The sequence below is a fragment of the Lepisma saccharinum genome, chromosome 4, assembly GCF_977018435.1.
Source record: "Lepisma saccharinum chromosome 4, izLepSacc3.1, whole genome shotgun sequence".
Taxonomy (NCBI): Eukaryota; Metazoa; Arthropoda; class Insecta; order Zygentoma; family Lepismatidae; genus Lepisma; species Lepisma saccharinum.
In genome coordinates, this window is record NC_139232.1 from 99928231 (window position 1) to 99947062 (window position 18832).

The 18832-nt window shown below is 36.1% G+C and overlaps 1 protein-coding gene across 5 annotated transcripts in view; it reads right to left on the minus strand.

Moving 5' to 3' along the window:
• Wdr62 (WD repeat domain 62) overlaps positions 1-18832 on the minus strand; it is a 255818-nt gene that overhangs the window by 38209 nt on the left and 198777 nt on the right. For all 5 annotated transcript variants that reach the window (XM_083120947.1, XM_083120945.1, XM_083120946.1 and 2 more), the window contains 9 exons: positions 9639-9854; positions 8475-8657; positions 7462-7622; positions 5888-6023; positions 4911-5111; positions 3622-3803; positions 2660-2813; positions 1713-1847; positions 414-614 (listed from right to left, as the gene is read on the minus strand). In XM_083120947.1, coding sequence (XP_082977073.1) covers positions 414-614; positions 1713-1847; positions 2660-2813; positions 3622-3803; positions 4911-5111; positions 5888-6023; positions 7462-7622; positions 8475-8657; positions 9639-9854 — 1569 coding nt within the window. The remainder of the gene's footprint in view (positions 1-413; positions 615-1712; positions 1848-2659; positions 2814-3621; positions 3804-4910; positions 5112-5887; positions 6024-7461; positions 7623-8474; positions 8658-9638; positions 9855-18832) is intronic.

Consider the following 18832-nt stretch of genomic DNA (forward strand, 5'->3'; position numbering starts at 1 on the left):
ATTTCCAGCATTTTGGTCTTCACGTGTTATTATTATTATTATTATTAATTATAGGGTCTGCAAAAATGCCATGCGACACTTTTGCGGAGTCTAATTATCCTGTAAATTATGTAAAATTCAAATTTCCATTTATTTTGCACCAATATTATGTAATTACAAAATACAGTTCTTCACACAACATGTGTTTGAATATTCTGATATAACTAGAAAATTGATGCTTATTGAAATGGAATACTCACCCACTATCATTAAACAATATTTTGAACAGCTTTTCATTGTTACAATGTTTCAAGAATCTGTATCGGTGGTAATTGGTTAGTGTCAACACAAGTGTGGGTATCAGTTCACAGTAGTATCAGCCCAACTCTAGTTAAAATGACATATGAAGATAAAACACTGCTCACAAGACTTACCTTTATGAGTGACCCATCTTCTCCCATAGAACCCTTGAATGTCTTGCTGTGCTTTCCGCTGTTAACATTGTACACTCTGATGTTTCTGTCCTGACATGCAGTTAAGACATGTTTTTGGCCCGAGTCTATCTCCATGTCATACAGAGTAGTTTTTCCTGCGGCATTGTGGCCCCGAGCAAACTGCCACTGGTTTTGTGCATTCTGAAATTATTTCCATAAACTATTAATATACAAAGGCAAAAATTTTATACAATTATAGACAGTTCACATTAAGGGGGTGAGGTTTAGTTTCCCACAAGGTACATGTTAATTTCAATTCTGTTTGCAAGTATTTGATTTTAAAAAAAGGTGGGGAAGGTGAGTTCTACATTATGTATTTTTTCTCATGTCACAGTTGGTAGTTACTTTCAAAGCCAATTATTATGCTAGATAAGAGCTTACTAAAAATATAATTAATAAATTAAACTTAATTTTCATCCTATATATTTTGTACGAAGAGTAAAAATACTCATTCCTCAACAGCCAATCTTTCTCGTCTCTGCCAACATGCTTTGTGCAGTTATATAAGTAACATGTTCGTAGAGTAAATAAGAAATTAGTACTTTCATAAGCACCCATGTAACATTTCATCCAGCCATTTAGATCATTCAGCTCCTTGTACACAGTGAAGGAAATTATACCCCAAAAACCTGCTATTTTTTGATTGACTTGGGACATTTTTGGATTGGAACTCTTCGAAATTTCCTGACACTGAGAAAATCTAGTATTCTACATACTATTCCTCCTCAAGTGATTGATTTTACATTTCTGGAATAAAAACTGCCATTTCCAAGAACTTTCAGACATTTTTAGTTCAAGAAACTGAGAATTAACTGCTTTCAAACATTATTATTTTGAATTTTTCATCTCTATGGGATCTTGAAAAGCCAGGAAATCATTTCACAAAAGTTAGGATCAGGGTGGGATTTTTTCCCCCCCAGTGCCGGTACAGATGTTTCAGAATCCCACACACACATACTTAACACTAATCAATAGACCTCTGAGTATCCAACTTCTCCCACCAGTCTGGAAAAGGCCTTCATCACCCATGCAAGGTGCAAACTATTTTAAAAATTAGACTAGTCTGAAGAACACCCAAGTGATATGTGAAGCATGTCATGCCAATCTGGTATAAAAGGCTGCATTAATTCTGTGAGGTTTATTTTTAAGTGGTACATATCTCAAATGGCATGCTACATGTCACTTTGGTGTGAAAGCCCCCTAAAATGTTATTGGTAACAAAACTAATCTCATACTTACACACTGAAGCTGTCTGAATATAATGGACTTATCAGCTCCACAAGACACCATTTGCAACTGGCCATGAGTATTCAGAAATCGGACAGCTGTTATTGACGATGAATGATCATCAAGCGTTTGAAGGAAGTTGTACTCCTACAAAATGCAGAACAGAATATTATAACCATTTTAATACTGGTTAAATTTTCATTTGACACTGAACAATCCTTTATACATATCACCTTCACAAATTAACTGAACAAATTGTATTAGATAATTTATCACATAAGAGTATTGGTGCAACCATATCTCTTGAAAATTGCATAAATAATAGGATTATACTTCTTGGTTTTGAGAGTAATATTACACAAACAGTATATAATTTGATACTTAAGATTGCACTATGAATATTAATACTCATAATATGAGCACTGCTATTAAACACTTTCACAATTAAGTTTTCTCCACATTGAATATTCCAGGATTACAAACATGCATGTATGTTACCATTAATTACATTACTAAATTTATAATACAGGAAAGAAAATACTGCAAACTAAATCCTGGTAGATTCAACTTATCTGCTATAACAGTAATTGTTATTCTTATTACCAGACCAATGTCAATGTTGCCAAACACACAAGTGTTATACAACTTACTATAGATTGATTTAATTAAATATTAAACATTGTACATCAACAAAACATACACATTTTAAGTTTCAAAGACAGGCAAAAAATGTGATAAATTAATATTGTGCTGGAGAAGAGAACAGTCACAAGATTTTATGTGCATTTATCATAATGTAACATCTTGTAATCAAGCAAAACGAAGAACACTACTTTATAATGCAATGAATTACTCCAAATGAAGGAGTCAGTAGCAAAGAATAACATTTCTCTTGCTCAATTTTGAAAACTTAAATAATGACATGCATCATAAGTCTATGAAAAACAGAAAAGGCTTACCTCATCGACACTGAAAACATGGATAAGCCTATCCCTTGATGCTGATGCCAGAAACTTGTGTCCGCTTTCGTGTTTTGTGTATTCAAGGCACAGAACCTCAGCATCATGAGCCTCAATTCGACACAACTCATCCAAGAACTGGAGTTCATGGATTCTGAAATGGAATAAATTAATGTGTAACTACATAAGTTAACAATTTATAAAAGTAGTGCAACACAAGTTTCATATTGGATTAATCAGCAGATAGCAATTACTGGTCAACAGTTGATTTTGATTATTACTTATAATTTCGATGACATATTTCTGTTAAGAATCTCTAATATACATCCACAACTGTGACATTTTGCTATTGGTCTCACATTTTAAAAATTAATTTCAATAAAATTGACCAAATTTAGGAAGTAGAGTAGTGATTACAGTATTTGTGTAACTCTCATAGTTTAACATTCACCAAAAAAGTTTGCCTTTATATTGTACTAAAAAAAAAATCTCCATATTGCTATTTCTGCTTATTAATATTGTTATTGACCATAAAATATTGGTTGTAAGTATTACCTAGGAACTAAGTTTTTACAAAAGTGATAAAACTGTTGCTAGAAAGTGGTCATAAGTGGATGCAATTACATGCTACACAATTCTTATGCACGTAAGTTGTGAAGCGATGTCTTTCATGTGATCTTTTGTGTTTATCGCAAATTTCACCAAGTTTAACACACATGTAGCAAAAGATACTAGAAAAAGTCTGAAATTTAAAGCTACACCTTCTTGAAGTTTCGTCATATTTTTACACATATTTTTCAGTTTCTCTTCAGAGTACTATAAGGAACTGTTCAAAGGATTGGTTGTTGAGACTCAATTAAATTCTTGAATAGAAATATATTATTTTTTCAAGTCTTAAAATTCTGCATATATAACATTACAAAACTGATTTCATTACAAACATGTTAAATATAATTACAAACCTAATGTTTCCTGCTCGATCCCCTGAGGCTAGATGTTTACCATCAGGGCTTATTCTAATGGAGCGGACCCCATTTCTCCCATCATAAGATGTGTCAGTCTTTTCTGTAGCACCAGCTGCAGACAAATCCAAGTCTTTCAGGTATGTCAGTTCAGCATCTATGTACAACACTTTCAAAAGTTCCTAAAATGAAATAAGGTATGAAAGCTTTCACATAATCACGATAAGCAACAAATAAACTAGTTCTTTGTCCTAGAACAGTCACGCAAACCAGTCCACCACCTGGAACACTGACTACTAGAGTGTACCATCTACCAAAATTTTAAATGGCATTGAATCACATTAGGGTAAGTTACTCAAAGAAAGTAAACATCTTACAATTTCTGTTACTTTTCTTCCAAAGGCTAACATGATATTGTTACTGTGTTCCTAAAAGTGACATGCCACCATTATTTGGTCATACAACACTGACATTTAACTTTTTACGCAAGTCTCATATCTTCTCTGTAGGACATGTTTTCCCAGTGTAACTTTACATTCACACGTTCAAAACAAAGGAACAAAGCATGTTTGGACCTAGCAAACAAATCTTCCAGTTCTGAATTTATCAGGGCGACACTGGATAAGTATCACAAAATAACAGAGTACCCATATATACAGAAATTATGAGTGGGGTTCAACTTACAGCACTCCAAGGATTGTACATTTTTTTTAGTTATAATTGCTAATATTTATGTATTATTGATGGAACACATGATGATGATGACTACTTGAAAATTATAACCAATAAAAATTCTCTCTATTTGGATTACATTATGTTAACCATAATAGTATAGAATTGGACTTTTATTTTCAAAATGACTACTTGAGTGTCAAAACCTTTTCAACCAATGTAGTGTTTTGACCAATTTTGAGATATTGTTTCTTTGATTAAACAATTAGTGCAAAATGTTCACAAAACCAATGGGAGGGGTTTGAATCCATTAAGACATTCTATTATATACAGCCATGGAAGTACCATTAGAATTATTAATGTAATTTTGGTAAAGTGTTACTAAGACAATTACCAAAGAAAGTAACATGATGACAGAGGTAACACCCTAACAAGTAATGCATTATGTTGTGTTACCCTCTAACTACAGCACAGAGAGCATATAAATGGTAACATACTGAAAATTGCTCAACCAGGATGAAACATGGGCCTTTGGATTTCTCAAACATTATAAATTTACAAAGGGTCTCTGGAACCTTAACACACAGTAGCATACAAAACAAAATCTGGACACTTACATTACTGTATATGTTTCTCTTGTAGAGCGTGTTGTTTGGCATGTTGGGATCCATATTCCACACTCTAATGGTGTCATCACTGGAGCATGTAACAAAGCTTCCAGGAGTCATCAGGGGTTTGCTGTCTTCTCCTAGATTGGGGTACATCTCCACTCCCCATATACACGCTGAATGGAAGAGGAAAGAGTGGGACTTTCCAACCTAAAATACATTATTATTGCTACTTAAGAATATTTCCTTGCAACCATATAGTTTGTTATTAAATGCACTGATATTACTAATGCTAAGATTTATGCTATCATTGTAATACTTTAGTACACATAATGAAGAAATGAACATTCCAAAGACCAATCTTGAGCCTACATATATTTTCATATTTTTCTAAAGCTGTTTTATTAGTGACTTTCAACAAGCAGTGAAAACTTTCTTTCAACAACACTACTGACTCATGTGAAATGACAAATCATGCATTTTACAGACATTTCAAGATTACTTTCATATAACATAAAATAATGCTAGTTGTAAAAAAAGAAGTGTCGTTCATGTATGACACCCGTGTTTTTCTTTAAACAATCAAGAAATAACAGTTGTGTACTTATGCCAACTTTGGGTTTATTTCCTATTAAGTTTTCGACACAGACAGATCTGTTTTTTAACAACAAGATTTAAAAAAAAAATATGTGTTGAGATGTAGAAAAAATAAACTTCCAGTCAGCAGACATACATCATTATTACACAGTACTGATATTTCTGTGACTACATGGTCAAATCACAGAATATTACATAAAAACCCTATCCCATCCCTATGAAATGCAAAACATCCAACTTTTAGTGTGCACTCCCTAATACAAACACAGCTTTTAACACATGCATTGCTTCGACAAAATCAAATCTTCTCAAATCAAAAAACACACAAAAATAGCACAATTGGAATTCCCTGTTAAATAAATTCACTAAATTCATAGTAATCATCTTACCCTTTTAATATCGCTAACATCCCAAACATACAGGCTATGATCATTGTAGACACAGGTAACTTTGTGATTTTGCCCATCGTACGTAATGGCAATTGCATCGGGATATTTGGCATTGTTTGGATGTGATGACATATGACTGTTAAAATAAGTTTTAAAAAATTAATACAATGACAAAATATTCAATACAGAAATGAATATCTGGCAACTACAACATGTGGAACTTCTTCACTCATTAGAAAATTGGATTTTTCACATGCATGTGTGTGTGTACACATGTACAGCTCAGGACAAACTTAAAGAAAGTCGGATCTTATCTTCCTCAGTGCAGCCATCACATGTCCCTTCAATGTTGCAAATTCTTGTAGACATCCACCTCGAAAGGACAGTGGTGGTTTGTGGGGAATTCACTTTCGTACATAAAGTTCAAAAGGGCACGGGGAAACTGAAACACAAAAATGTGGCAAGGTTGTAAACCTAGTAATAAGCTATGTTGTTCTGTCTATTTGTTGGGATAATTAGTTGGTAGTTTCATACCTTTCCAGGAAGGGAAGAGGAAAAATAAATTTCTTTAAGTCTTACCTGGATTTTAGAAAGGGTTTTAACTTACAGCATTGTATTTTGTTACATCATATTGAAATGAGTTCAGAATTGCATACAATTTAAACATATTTGCTCAATAATCATATATAACTTGAACAATAACTCCATTTCTACTTTTGAATATACCTCAGGCCTTACAATGAGCATATCACTAATAACATGTTGAAGTTGTCAGATTGAGCATTTTGACTTTACAGTTTGCAATAGTCTAATTTTTTTTAAAGTACCTTCTATCACTGATACATCATAAAAATTGCTAATGCACCACTTCAACATGCACCTACAAATTTTGAAATGTTAATGCATAAAGTCCAACAACTATTGTAACTTTTGGTTCTCTCACAAGATAACTTGCATTTATCCTTACCACTTCTAAACATTATGATGTACTTTAAACCAGATGCCTTTTCCCTGATGACCCTTGTGCAGATGTCAGAAATTGAATATAGCTAGATATTATATGTAGACTAATACAATTTTGATTAATTGGTAATAAATAGTAATGTGAATATTTACGAAAAACTAACTATATACATATTCTCATTACTTCTATATTAAACACAGTCTCTCAATTGTATAATTATATACTCACTCATGTAAGTAAGACTATTGTATACAAATTTTGTATAGATTATATTATACAGTGAGTAACTCGCACAATACGTAATGTTATCTCTCAATTTTTACACTCTAGATTTCATTTGTATGTTTTGTCTTGTTTTCTTGTTTGATAAATACCATGTACAATTTCTCACAAAACTGATGGAAAAGTATTATTAAATTTTCGCATATGCAATAAATAAACTTGCAAAGAGTATTGTGACTACATATTCACAAGTTCAAGAAGTCTATTAAAAAATCCTTAAAGAATGATATAGTTATTTAATCTATTGATTTGTCTTACCCCTTCAAAACACAAATGATAAATGCATATGGAGCAAATGACACACAACAATCTGTTTCCTAGTTCTTACCTAATGGACAGGCCTTTGGCAACATCCACACCCAAATAGTGGGTTCTTGGTAAAGTAGTAACAAACTGAAGGGTAGAAGGACTAAAGCACCTTACAATGCCATCTGCACAACCTATGAATATGTAATTATCCCCTACAGTCATGCAGTTTGCACTAGTTGTCTGTAATATATGAAAAAGAAACATACATGTCATGTAATTTCAATTACTATAGTACAGTAGCAATAGATAAATAACTAAAGCAATATGACAGTTTAACAGCAAAATGGGAACCAATACAAATTAGGCACAATCACAATAATTTTCCTTGTGTTTCCAACTGTCACACTTTTAGTAAGGAAAGGGCAGTCACGAGTCATCAAAATATCCAGATAATTAATTTCTTTTCAACATGGACATTGGGTAACTTGAAAGAAATATTACTTCATAAGTTTTTATAAATTTGCAAGCAACAACGTAGAATAGTGATGTCAAATAACCAAAAAAACAATTAAATGCAAATACAATACTAAGGACACAAGCAATTAGTTATTCTAAATTACATGCAGAATTTAAGTGCGTACACATTTGGTTGTTATTAAACTTCTAACCCACGATTTCTTCTAATTTCACCAATGATTATTAGAAATATGCTTTATATGAATAAAATATCTTGAAGAGATAAGAGTATACATCACCTAATGTAAATGAAAAGTAGCCTTGTTGACCTCCCTCCACTCACCACTTTAACAAGGTTGTTGAAACATTAATTTGATACATTATATTTTCTACTATTGTTATATTTGATACCATTCAGGTCCGAGTACTTCAACTGGTTATTGTTAACTGACTAGTAAAACCAGTGTTCAATGATACAGAAGAAAGATTAATAGGATCTATGTGGTCATAAATAGTATTACAGTGGTGGAGATATCTTGGTATCTTTTCCCTCTATATTTAAAATAATGTTAATGGTGCATATAAAGGGAGCTTATACACAAAAGACACAAATATTAATTTCATGCCAAAACTTACCCTCAATTCTACCCATTTGTCCAGCAGTCTTCTATTGTTAAACTCGCATAGGAGTCCAGATTTGGTGATGGCATAAGTTGAATCCCCCATGTCCCCTCGACCGCAGGCAACATCACAGAAGTAATTGTTGCGCTGCTCCCCAAGAATGGCAGACCTTCCCATAAGTGGAACAGGCTCTTTGTACTGGAAAACAATAAATATATCAAAATTATAATGTAAAATATCATTATTATGCACTCTACGTAAGGAAAACTGTACGATTAACTACCAATGAGAACATCGGAAAACTGATAAAAGAAACTATGATGCCTTCCAAACATTTATACTTGCATCAACATTTCACAATCTTCATATGAACACTTTATATATACAAAAATACACTATAGCTTAGACAAATGTGTGATTAACTCCCATACATACAGTTTAATATCAGTACAGCATGGCTTTCCTGCATATGTATGCCACATGTCTTAACTTTTGATGGAAAAATGTAGAATTTCATCACGCTGGCAAGAGGGTTGTTCTAAAGTTCTAATCAACTAGGAAAGTGGTTGAGGCTTGTGTCCAAGAACTCAAGAACCAGCAGCATGTTGGCAAACCGAAAGGTGCCAGATTTGTCACTTGCTTTCCATAGACTTGATGGCAGAAACAAAAGTGAATGTTACCCATCCCAAAATCAAGTACAATGAATCCACTGGCTCGACCATGGTTTGCTTTTTTTCCATGCAATATCACAGAAACCTTTCTGCTAACAGTCTTCCCAGTTAATTGGGAACAATATTACATTATACAAAACACTTATACGGGATGACCTGGAATTAGGGATAAGCATTTTCCAGATTTGGGCATGTCTCTTTGGCACCTTTTGTGCCAAAGAGACATGTTACACGTGGCACATTACAAAAATACATTCCTACACATGCAAAACGTTGCCTTTGTTTCTTTAGGTTTGGTTTGAAGTGACATGCTACATGTCCTTGCACCACATGATGATTACACTGGCATAATTTTCACCAGCCACAAAACAATTTCCTCAAGAATTCATGCACTTCCCTACTAGTAAAAAAATACTTTTCCGTTCACTCATTCACTTTCCATTTTCAGCTCTTACTCATAATTTTAACTCTTTGTCAAACTATTCAAATGATGATGTAATGCACTCACCTTTGCTGACCTGGAGTATTCCAGGTACCAAAATTTAACATGACGATTCCCGACAGTAACAAAGTAGCTGCCATTTTCAGCAAATGACACAGCCTTGACTTTGGTGGACACTTTGTTTGAGGCCACTTTTACATTGCCTCTCCAGTCCCATACATTGACTATCATGTCATGCTGAGAACCCACTGAAACCACATATTTGTGGTTTGGTGAAAATGCCTGAAAGAAAGAGAAAATAATTCACAATTAGAAAAAAGCATTGGAATACATAATTAACAACAACAAAAAAGCATGTTCTCTGAAGGGTATGACTACATTACTTGAGTATTTGCAAAATAATCTAACACAATTACTTTTAGTGGTTTTTATTTGATTTTATCTGTGACATTTCGTTCTGGTTTCCCAGAACTGTGAAGTTGTGTTGTTGTATGTGTAGCTTGAAAAAGTTCTGGGAAACCAGAACGAAATGTCGCAGATAAAATCAAATAAAAACCACTAAAAATAATTGTGTTAGATTATTTTGCATGTACAAAAAATGGTTATGCGAACCTTCAAGAAGAACAATGATACGAGTATTGTATTTTGGTACTCATCCAGGGTTGTAAGGTGCCCAATCAAGTTGGGTTTGTAAAATTATTCAGTCATTCACTAATGCTATCAAGCTACTAAGAAAGGACCTAAATTTTTTATTTTACTTTATTCTCATCAACAGTATCCACATCATGCATTAAGATTGATTTTATAACTATTAGTTTGAGTTATTATTGTCTATTATACAGTCCTTCTTAACTTTTGTTTGAGAGTTTCATTTTTATCTTTGTTGTACAGTCACGAACATTTATGGGTTGTAACAGCTCTACTGAAAGTCAATGGGATCATTGCAACGCAGAAGTATTCATGACTGTACAAGAATTAAGTTGCTGCAATATTTTCTATGCCAGACTTAAGAAAGAGATTATTAGTTCAAATTAACAAGCAGAATGGGTACAAGGCGACAAGGTTGCCATTATGCCACCAGGAGTTCCCTACATAACAGTATAGAAATAAAGTGTAACAACAATACTTCTTTTAAAAATAATTTTACTTTATTTATTTCCCTACAGTATTCTATTTTGTTTAATCTTACTGAAGTTGTCTACTAACCAAAGAAATTCTTTACAGAGGAAAAAAAAATCCACCATCAAATTTCTTATACATAAATCTATCTATCCATTTTAAATAAAAATGTTCACTCAATTAGATATTGAGGGAAAGGCGACAAAACTCGGCCACCTTGAGGTATTTGAAGAGGTGCCTTAAGAGTGCATTCCCCTCAAGTGTACATGCATCAAGATAAAGATAGATGTGCTTATTTTAAAATTGCCAATCATGTCCTTGAGTTTCTCTGAACCTGCAGAAAAAAACACAGTTGATTGCCTTGTCTGAGTTATTTCCATCAAACACACCCATACGCAGGTCAGATTACTTCCTGGAGTATTAGTAAAGGAATGCAATGAATTAATGTCAATTAACAATAATTAAGTCTAATCAAACGGTCTTAAATCATGAAAAACTACAGCAACACCACGATTAAGAAGACAGCTTTGTAAAAAGCGAGGCAATACCACGAGAATGTCTGGCTCGAGACTTTGGTATATTTGAATAATTTATCTGCCTGACTGCCTAATTGCAAGGTCAATACATTGGTAGCAATTGTATGTGTCGTGTTGTTGCATGTATTCAGGATACAATTCCGTTTTTGGAGGATTCATACTAGCATAGTGTCAAAACCAGACGTCAAAGAAAAAAAACGTGCCTGCCTCTATGACTTCTATACGCTGTGAAAGTTCGTGAAGTGACTGCTAGTGATTCTACTACAAAATTCCGAGACTCGAGACCGAGTGTGCCACTCGATTGCGTAACAGAAACGTTATTACATTGTAATCAAGAGGTCCCGGGTTCGATTCCGGTGGGGGCAAATTGCACAGGGGTTGGTAGGTCCAGTCCCGATTAGCCTATCTGAGTGTAAAGTGAACTTAAAACTTGACTTTAAGAAATATACAATTCCTAAAGGCGTTCCCTTTACGCTTAATCCAGTATCACGTTTTACATTCGCGATGAAGCCGTTTCGTGGCTACTCCTTTGGCACCTGATTTTGGTTTGATTGGTTGATTTTGTTTTAAGTACACTTTTATGCACAGACAGGATAATTGAGACTGGACCTACAGTTTAAAGTGGGATCCGAACCACTATGTATCGAACTCGGGACTCCTTAATTACAAGGCAGTGACAATATCACTAAGCCATCGGAGAGGCCTGCGCCTGATTTTGGTTTCAACGTCACTCGTAGTTATGCAGCTTTGTGCTCGTTCATTCGCGTTTATTCAGTTTCACACGTAATTCTCATTTACCCTTCACAGTTCTGCCACTACATCACTAATTCCTATCGCCAGGGCCTCGTTAGTCTGCAAGGATTTTCAATTTGTTTACGCAGTGCAAAGTGTAATAATAAAAAATACGATTAAAATTTTCGATTTCATTTTGCGTTGTCAATCATCTTCAGTCAAAAGGGGGTTAAACTAACAATTGTACAGGGCTTCTCCCAACTGAAGTAAATATACTCCTCCTCCCACTTTCGGAATTACTCTCCAATAAATATGTGCGCGTGTGTGTATGCATTAGTGGAAAATTACAAGGCTGACGCCCACATACCTAGAAGGCAAATACTTCCTTCATATTCCAATTGTTCCTCCGGGGAACTGTTCCCTTCATAGTGTCACGTATCCCATAACAACAAGCTTTCAGACGTGCCATTGCTGACCTTGGGAGGTTCAAGGCTGTGACCACTGCTGTCTTTTGCAAAACAAAATACACGTAATCGTCTGCGCAATGCTGGCCCATTATTTTCCATACTGCATGAGAGAAAAGTAGCGTCAACATTTGGCATGTTCGTTACAAACTTTGTGCACTGACATGAAAGTAATTACACAATTTCAAACACTGCATTGAAAAAGTTTTGATTGAAGTAGGTTATTTTACGTCGCTATTCTTTCACTTTCGGCTGATCGCAGCGGTGAGGATGAGTGATGTGATGAAACTGATGGACACTCACAAAGAACACCCATCTTCATGACGGGATTCGAACCCGGGATATCTGGAGTCGTAGTGAGGTAATCCCTCCGCCAACAAAGTCATTTCACAATATGTTACAGTGATAATTAAATATCAAACTAAATTAACAGTGTAACTTGTTAATAGGAAATAAGAAAAAAATCATTACACTGTCGATATCCATGATCAGGAAGTTACTAAAGTAGTGCCGCCATAAGAACCGGACTCCATTCACAGCGCAGAACGGTTATTTTGACAAAATCCTGTTTTCCTGCTGGTTGCTTCGCGGAGGAAGGATTCTAATGTTGCCGCTTCTGGCCAATAAAGTGAGGCAGCTGTAGCCCTAATTGGTTGTTTGGCCTCAAGTTACTTTGTAGGTAAACGCGGCAACAGCGAACTGCCATAAAGGCGTTCCCGCGCCGGGATTTAGGGTGGTCTCAGTATAGAGAACACAGTAAAACCTCATTAATCCGGACTAATGGGGGATAAGTTGACCGGTTTAAAGAAAGTCCGGATTAACTTAAATAACCTAAAAGAACAGTAGAGCATTAAAACTCAGTTTATAGCAACAAAACACTGCGGGAAACAGAATTGGTTGATTGCCTTTTCTTTGGGAAGTTCTGCTTTTTTGTTTTTTTTGTTTTGCCTTTCCGGATTAACAAGATTTTACTGTACTTCGAAACCAGGTATCTTAAGATTCTAATATTCTAAGGTTTCCCATCATAGCCATCGTTATCCATCCATACACAGCCATTTTAATTTTCTCACAAAATTTGCCTATTCCATTCTGACAGACTGGGCCAGACTGATTTTGGATACCTGGGGGTACTTTACTTAAATTTCCCTAGTTTGGGAATACCATTCTCCCCTCGCTTCGAACACCAGTTAGGGCGAACGTTTATCGAATTTAACATAATGTATGTTATCGCGACGAGTTTCGCCTTGTGCGAAATGCCCACATGGTAGGTAACGTTCTGACCTCGTATTGTGAATCATCGGCATGATCACACACACGCGCGCACGCGGTACAGGAACGCAATGCAATCAAAAAGCAGACCATTACAACTCAAGCGGTCTGTTGAATAATGACACTCCCTAAATGCCTGTCAAGAGCTACAACGTGTGGATGAAATACTGTATAAACATGTACTTGAAAACGACCATTACACGGCGCCAATTGTGTAAGGAAGAGCATTGTTGCGAAAGGCTCCGAACGAAAGCAATTAGCATAATGCAGAGAGAGTATGCTGGATGACCTCCGCACTCCATGCTAACTGCTTGAGTGCATTTGTCAGCCATCGGGATGTACAATTCCCTTTTGCAGCGTGATGGAAAACATGTAAGCGTTTGTGTTTACACCAGAGACTGTTTACTATTCATGACATGAGGTGAGTTCCGCTTTAAACCACCAGGAGGGCTCGCCACATCAAGCTCAAAGGATTGAGACAACTACCTCTGTTCCAATCATGAAGTGTCGTCGGCAGTTTTCCAGCGTTAAACTAGTCTGACGTACTGGTAAAACAAAGTGGATCAGATGTATAAGTTTCCCGAGTTTGAGCACGAACCAAGTTACTCATCTGCAGATATTGGGAGCCGTGGTGGTGTAGTCGGTAGGGCGTCTGACTGTTATGCGGAGATCCGGGTTCGATTCCCGGGGTTGGTAACTAAAGGTCGAAATTTTCCCGGACTCGTCCCTCCATAAAATGGAGCCGGCCTCCGTGGCGGAGTGGTTAGCTCAGCGCGCTACTACACCAGGGGTCAGGGCCCCCGGTTAGGATCCCAGCCTGGACATGGGTGTTTTTTGTAAGTGTCCATTCACCAATTTCATCATATCATTACTCATCCTCATCTTCGTGATTAGCCAAAAATGGTAGAAAAGCGAAGTAAAAAAGCTAAATAAATCAAAGCATAAAGTGGCTCCAGGGTGTATCCAGCCTCAAATAAATTGGTACATTCAGGGTATCGAATGTGTGGGGCCCTATAAGTACTCATCCCAGTATGTGCCTTCATGGCACGGTGCAATATCCGCGGAGAACGTTACCTCACAGACTCCAGATATTAGGAATGCTAGTAATGCTAACTTCTTGTTACAGCAGGAGCAAAGGAAGTTGTTATGTGTGATCAGATGAGGAAAATGTACAACATAATTTGCAGCCACTGCAAACAGTCTGCTATAATCTGATACACTTAGCTGCGAGCCGAGGACAGTTTTGAAGAAATCTGATTCCACTTGCCTCACATCTAGCTACAGACGATTACCTTTCTATGTAGCAAACAGTCATGGCATAATATATCGTCGTATGAGAACCAGAGGATGTAACTACAAAAATGAGGTTTTTGTTTAAATAAACTCCTCTGACGATCTTTATTTGGAGTCGGGCAGACACATCTACACTTCCAATCCTTAGCAGTCAGGCGGAGTCAAGTATCTAAAATTAACTGACTCTTGTTAGGAGATTCCTGACGATACAATACTTCCTCTCTCCTGCGAATTTGATAAATTGGGAGTTACGTCCCTCAGGTACTCACACGATGATCTGTTGACGCCATTTTCCGTCACTGAACTGCAAAGCATAAGTCCCACTGTTTGTAAGGAAAGATGTGTGCAAGTTTCGCGGTATACGTTTTTGTTATTCTCGGTAATGAAATGATGAATCCATCCGTTAAAACACATGCCTCAGGCAAAAGTGTACCTTGGTTATTCCGCTTGTGAATAGCCATGTGCATATGTAAGTGCAATCAAGTCTTGATCTCCCCTTCAAAGAAGTGGAAACTCTCAGTTTGTACATACAGTAGATCAGTGAAAATCCTTACACCCCCTCACGAGATGCCATGATTCTCACACACCTGTGGTCACGCAAATCATGTATTGTTCTCTTTATTGCAAACGCTGTTTCGTCTTCATTGTGTGCGAGAGAATGACAGGAAACTACAAACACCAAACATGCGTGCATGCGTTGCTAATGCGTGCGAACAGCAAGTTTAAAGGGCACTCATTCCACTCAGATCAAAACATGGCTTTTGTATGAAACTGGAAAGACGCAAGTGGAAGGTACTCTGCTTACGCCAGAAAGAAAGCATTTCGGACATACACGACGTAATGTCCACCGAAAAGGATCATTATGCATGCAAGTATATACATAATTAAATCAGCAAATATGCATTAAAACCATTTCTGCGTCCATATAATTAGGCTTGGGAACGGTCAACGTACGAAGAAAACAATTACTTTCTGGAGAAATAAAGGGAGCTATGACCAGTTTATATTTCGTGAATCCTATTCCGTGTTAACACAATGCCTCGCTGCGTAATTCCCACGCGAAAGACTCCTCCCTGAAGATTCCAATGTTTGACGTTTCATCGACTTCCCGTGGACAAGTTTAGGAAGCTATCAGACAGATCATGTGACAGAGAACTACACAACACTTGAAAAAAGTTCCAGTTAAGAATGGAACCTGCTGCTGTGCCAGTTTATAAGATACTGATTGTACATACACATTATACGATAGCTATGCAGAAAATGTAGTACTTTATCCTGCCCGGTGGGGTATGAAAGGATACGTTTTGTTTATTACAAAATGGTCATGAATTGGCTCCTATCTTGTAGATGTTAAATAAAAAAGGAGTATGTTTGGTGAAACTTGTTAGGTGTACCAGGGAGATGAATTACAAAACTATTATTAGTACGCAATGTGTGTTAAACTCACACACTGTGGTTTGCAAGTATATATAAAAATAATATAGAATGATCATACCACCATAGAATTGATGCATTGTCAAGTCTTATCAATGATTCAATTTGCTTTCTTCAAACTGGTATTCCAAAGATCATTTTACCATATTACAAACTGAAGAAGAGTGTTTTGAAAGTGAACTAACGAAAGAGTGTTCAGAGAGGACTGCCACGCCCCCTTCCTTACAAAATATGTCCATGCATGGGCCATGCATTGATTGCTGTAGACTTCAATGTTTTTCCTATAATCATGAACATTCTGATTAATATTCTTATTAAAAAAAACAAAAAAAAAACTTATGCACAATGAGTACCCCTTCATTTAATTTGCATTGTGTAATGAACCGTTGAAGGCATGAATTTATGATGTGCATACTTTGATATTGCCTATCTTATCCTGTAGATAAGAATATAATTTCCTAGTCATATGCATTTTCATCTTGATGACTTGTTTTATCTCAATAGGTATTCCTACGACAGCAAAGCTAAATTTGGAGAAGAATCGATGGCCAAAGAGATTACAAAATACCATCAAATTGTGCAGCGTTTTTAAATCGTGGGAAGAGAGTGATTATGTAAACTTGACATGTTTCTCAATGTGAACCTGATCTGGAAGTTAGAGGACAACTATCGATGGTGTCGTACTTTCTCTCCTATACGAAGACCTGACAGAGGATATCAAGTGTAAGAGCCCACACAAAGATGTAGGCCTTGACTTGGAAGATGCGAAGGTGCGGCTTCCCACACGCGTGGACAATTGAATGCGCAATTCCAATAGGAACAAATTTGATTCCATGCAGCCAGTCAGTTCAAACACAACAAATACCTACCGCTAACAACCTGTTTGATCAAATGACACCTCGTGGCTGCTCAATCACTTCATGTGTATGCGTGACATCCGCTAGTGTGTTGTGTTTACGGACCATATGGGAATTAATTGCACAATATGCACGGTTTTCAACACCCCAAATGTAAACTGCTCCAAACTTCGACTGTTTGTTATTTAAAGTCGATTTTCTACCCTTCTAATAGTGGCGATGTTGATTAAACAGATGGAAAAACGAACGAACATCTTACGTCTCAATGGTTGAATTGACGATTCACTATCTCACCACTGAAGGTTACAAGTTGGGAGTCCTGGCCTGGACGTTCATTGCGAGTGTGTTTTTATCAGCCTCATCTAATTACTCATCACTAGGGAGACAAATTTATGGTAAATAAAAACTGAGGAGAGCGGTAAATAAAATGTTAGATCAGCGGTATATACCAGCGGTGAAAAAAAATGCACACACTTTTTCATTATGAGAGGAAACAACATACAAAAGACCTATAAATTGATAAACTACTTCATTTTTATATACTGTACACATACACAAGTATTAAGTTGTCCAACCAAAAAGAAAACATCAACACAAAATCACTTCATTTCTAAATTGCATATCTCAAGTGATTTATTCATTGTATGTATTTAAAGGATATCCTTGCTGTCCAACAAATAAAATAATCACTACTGCACATACACAAACACATGTTAAATATCACTTGATGATAAACAAAATTCATTCATGACTGAACACAAATGTCACTATTGTTTCCCCTGATGTGCGGGAACAGACTAATCTTATCGCTGCTACAGCTAGCAAGTTCAATGAAACTGGAAGTTGAGTAGACATTTGGGGCAGGAAAGGAATGCAGTTTGACAGGGAACGAAGTTTTCGAACTGAGATTATGTGCATGGGAAATCCCAATTTGCAGCGTCTTCCTGATGTGATCGAATGTATGTATGAATGTATTCGCATTACTTCGCGAATAAAACTCATGCATATTTCATCATTGGGGGTGTAGTTAAATGCAGAATGTTCAAAATTGAATCTTTTTTTTTACATTTCGCATTTCCACGAAATGTGTGCTTTTCCACGAAATGAACGATTTCTCGCGAAATAACCGTGAAATATCATCAAATTAAATAGAAAACACGCAAAAACCGGCAATCGAGGTTGTGCGCGCAAATTGTATATTTGTAACGAAACGTTTGCCTAAAGTTTCCTACCACTTGCAGCTGAAGAACGTTTTATCTTCGATCACATCAGGAAGACGCTGCAAATTGGGATTTCCCATGCACATAATCTCAGTTCGAAAACTTCGCTCCGTCAAGTTGCATTCCTTTCTTCCCCCGAATATGCAATTTAGAAATGAAATGATTTTGTGTTGATGTTTCTTTTTGGTTGGAAAGCTAAGTACTTTTGTATGTGTACAGTATATAAAAATGAAGTAGTTTATCAATCTTGTATGTTGTTTCCTCTCATGATGAAAAAGTGTGTGCCAATTTTTTTTTTTCCACCGCTGGCATATACCGCTGATCTAACATTTTATT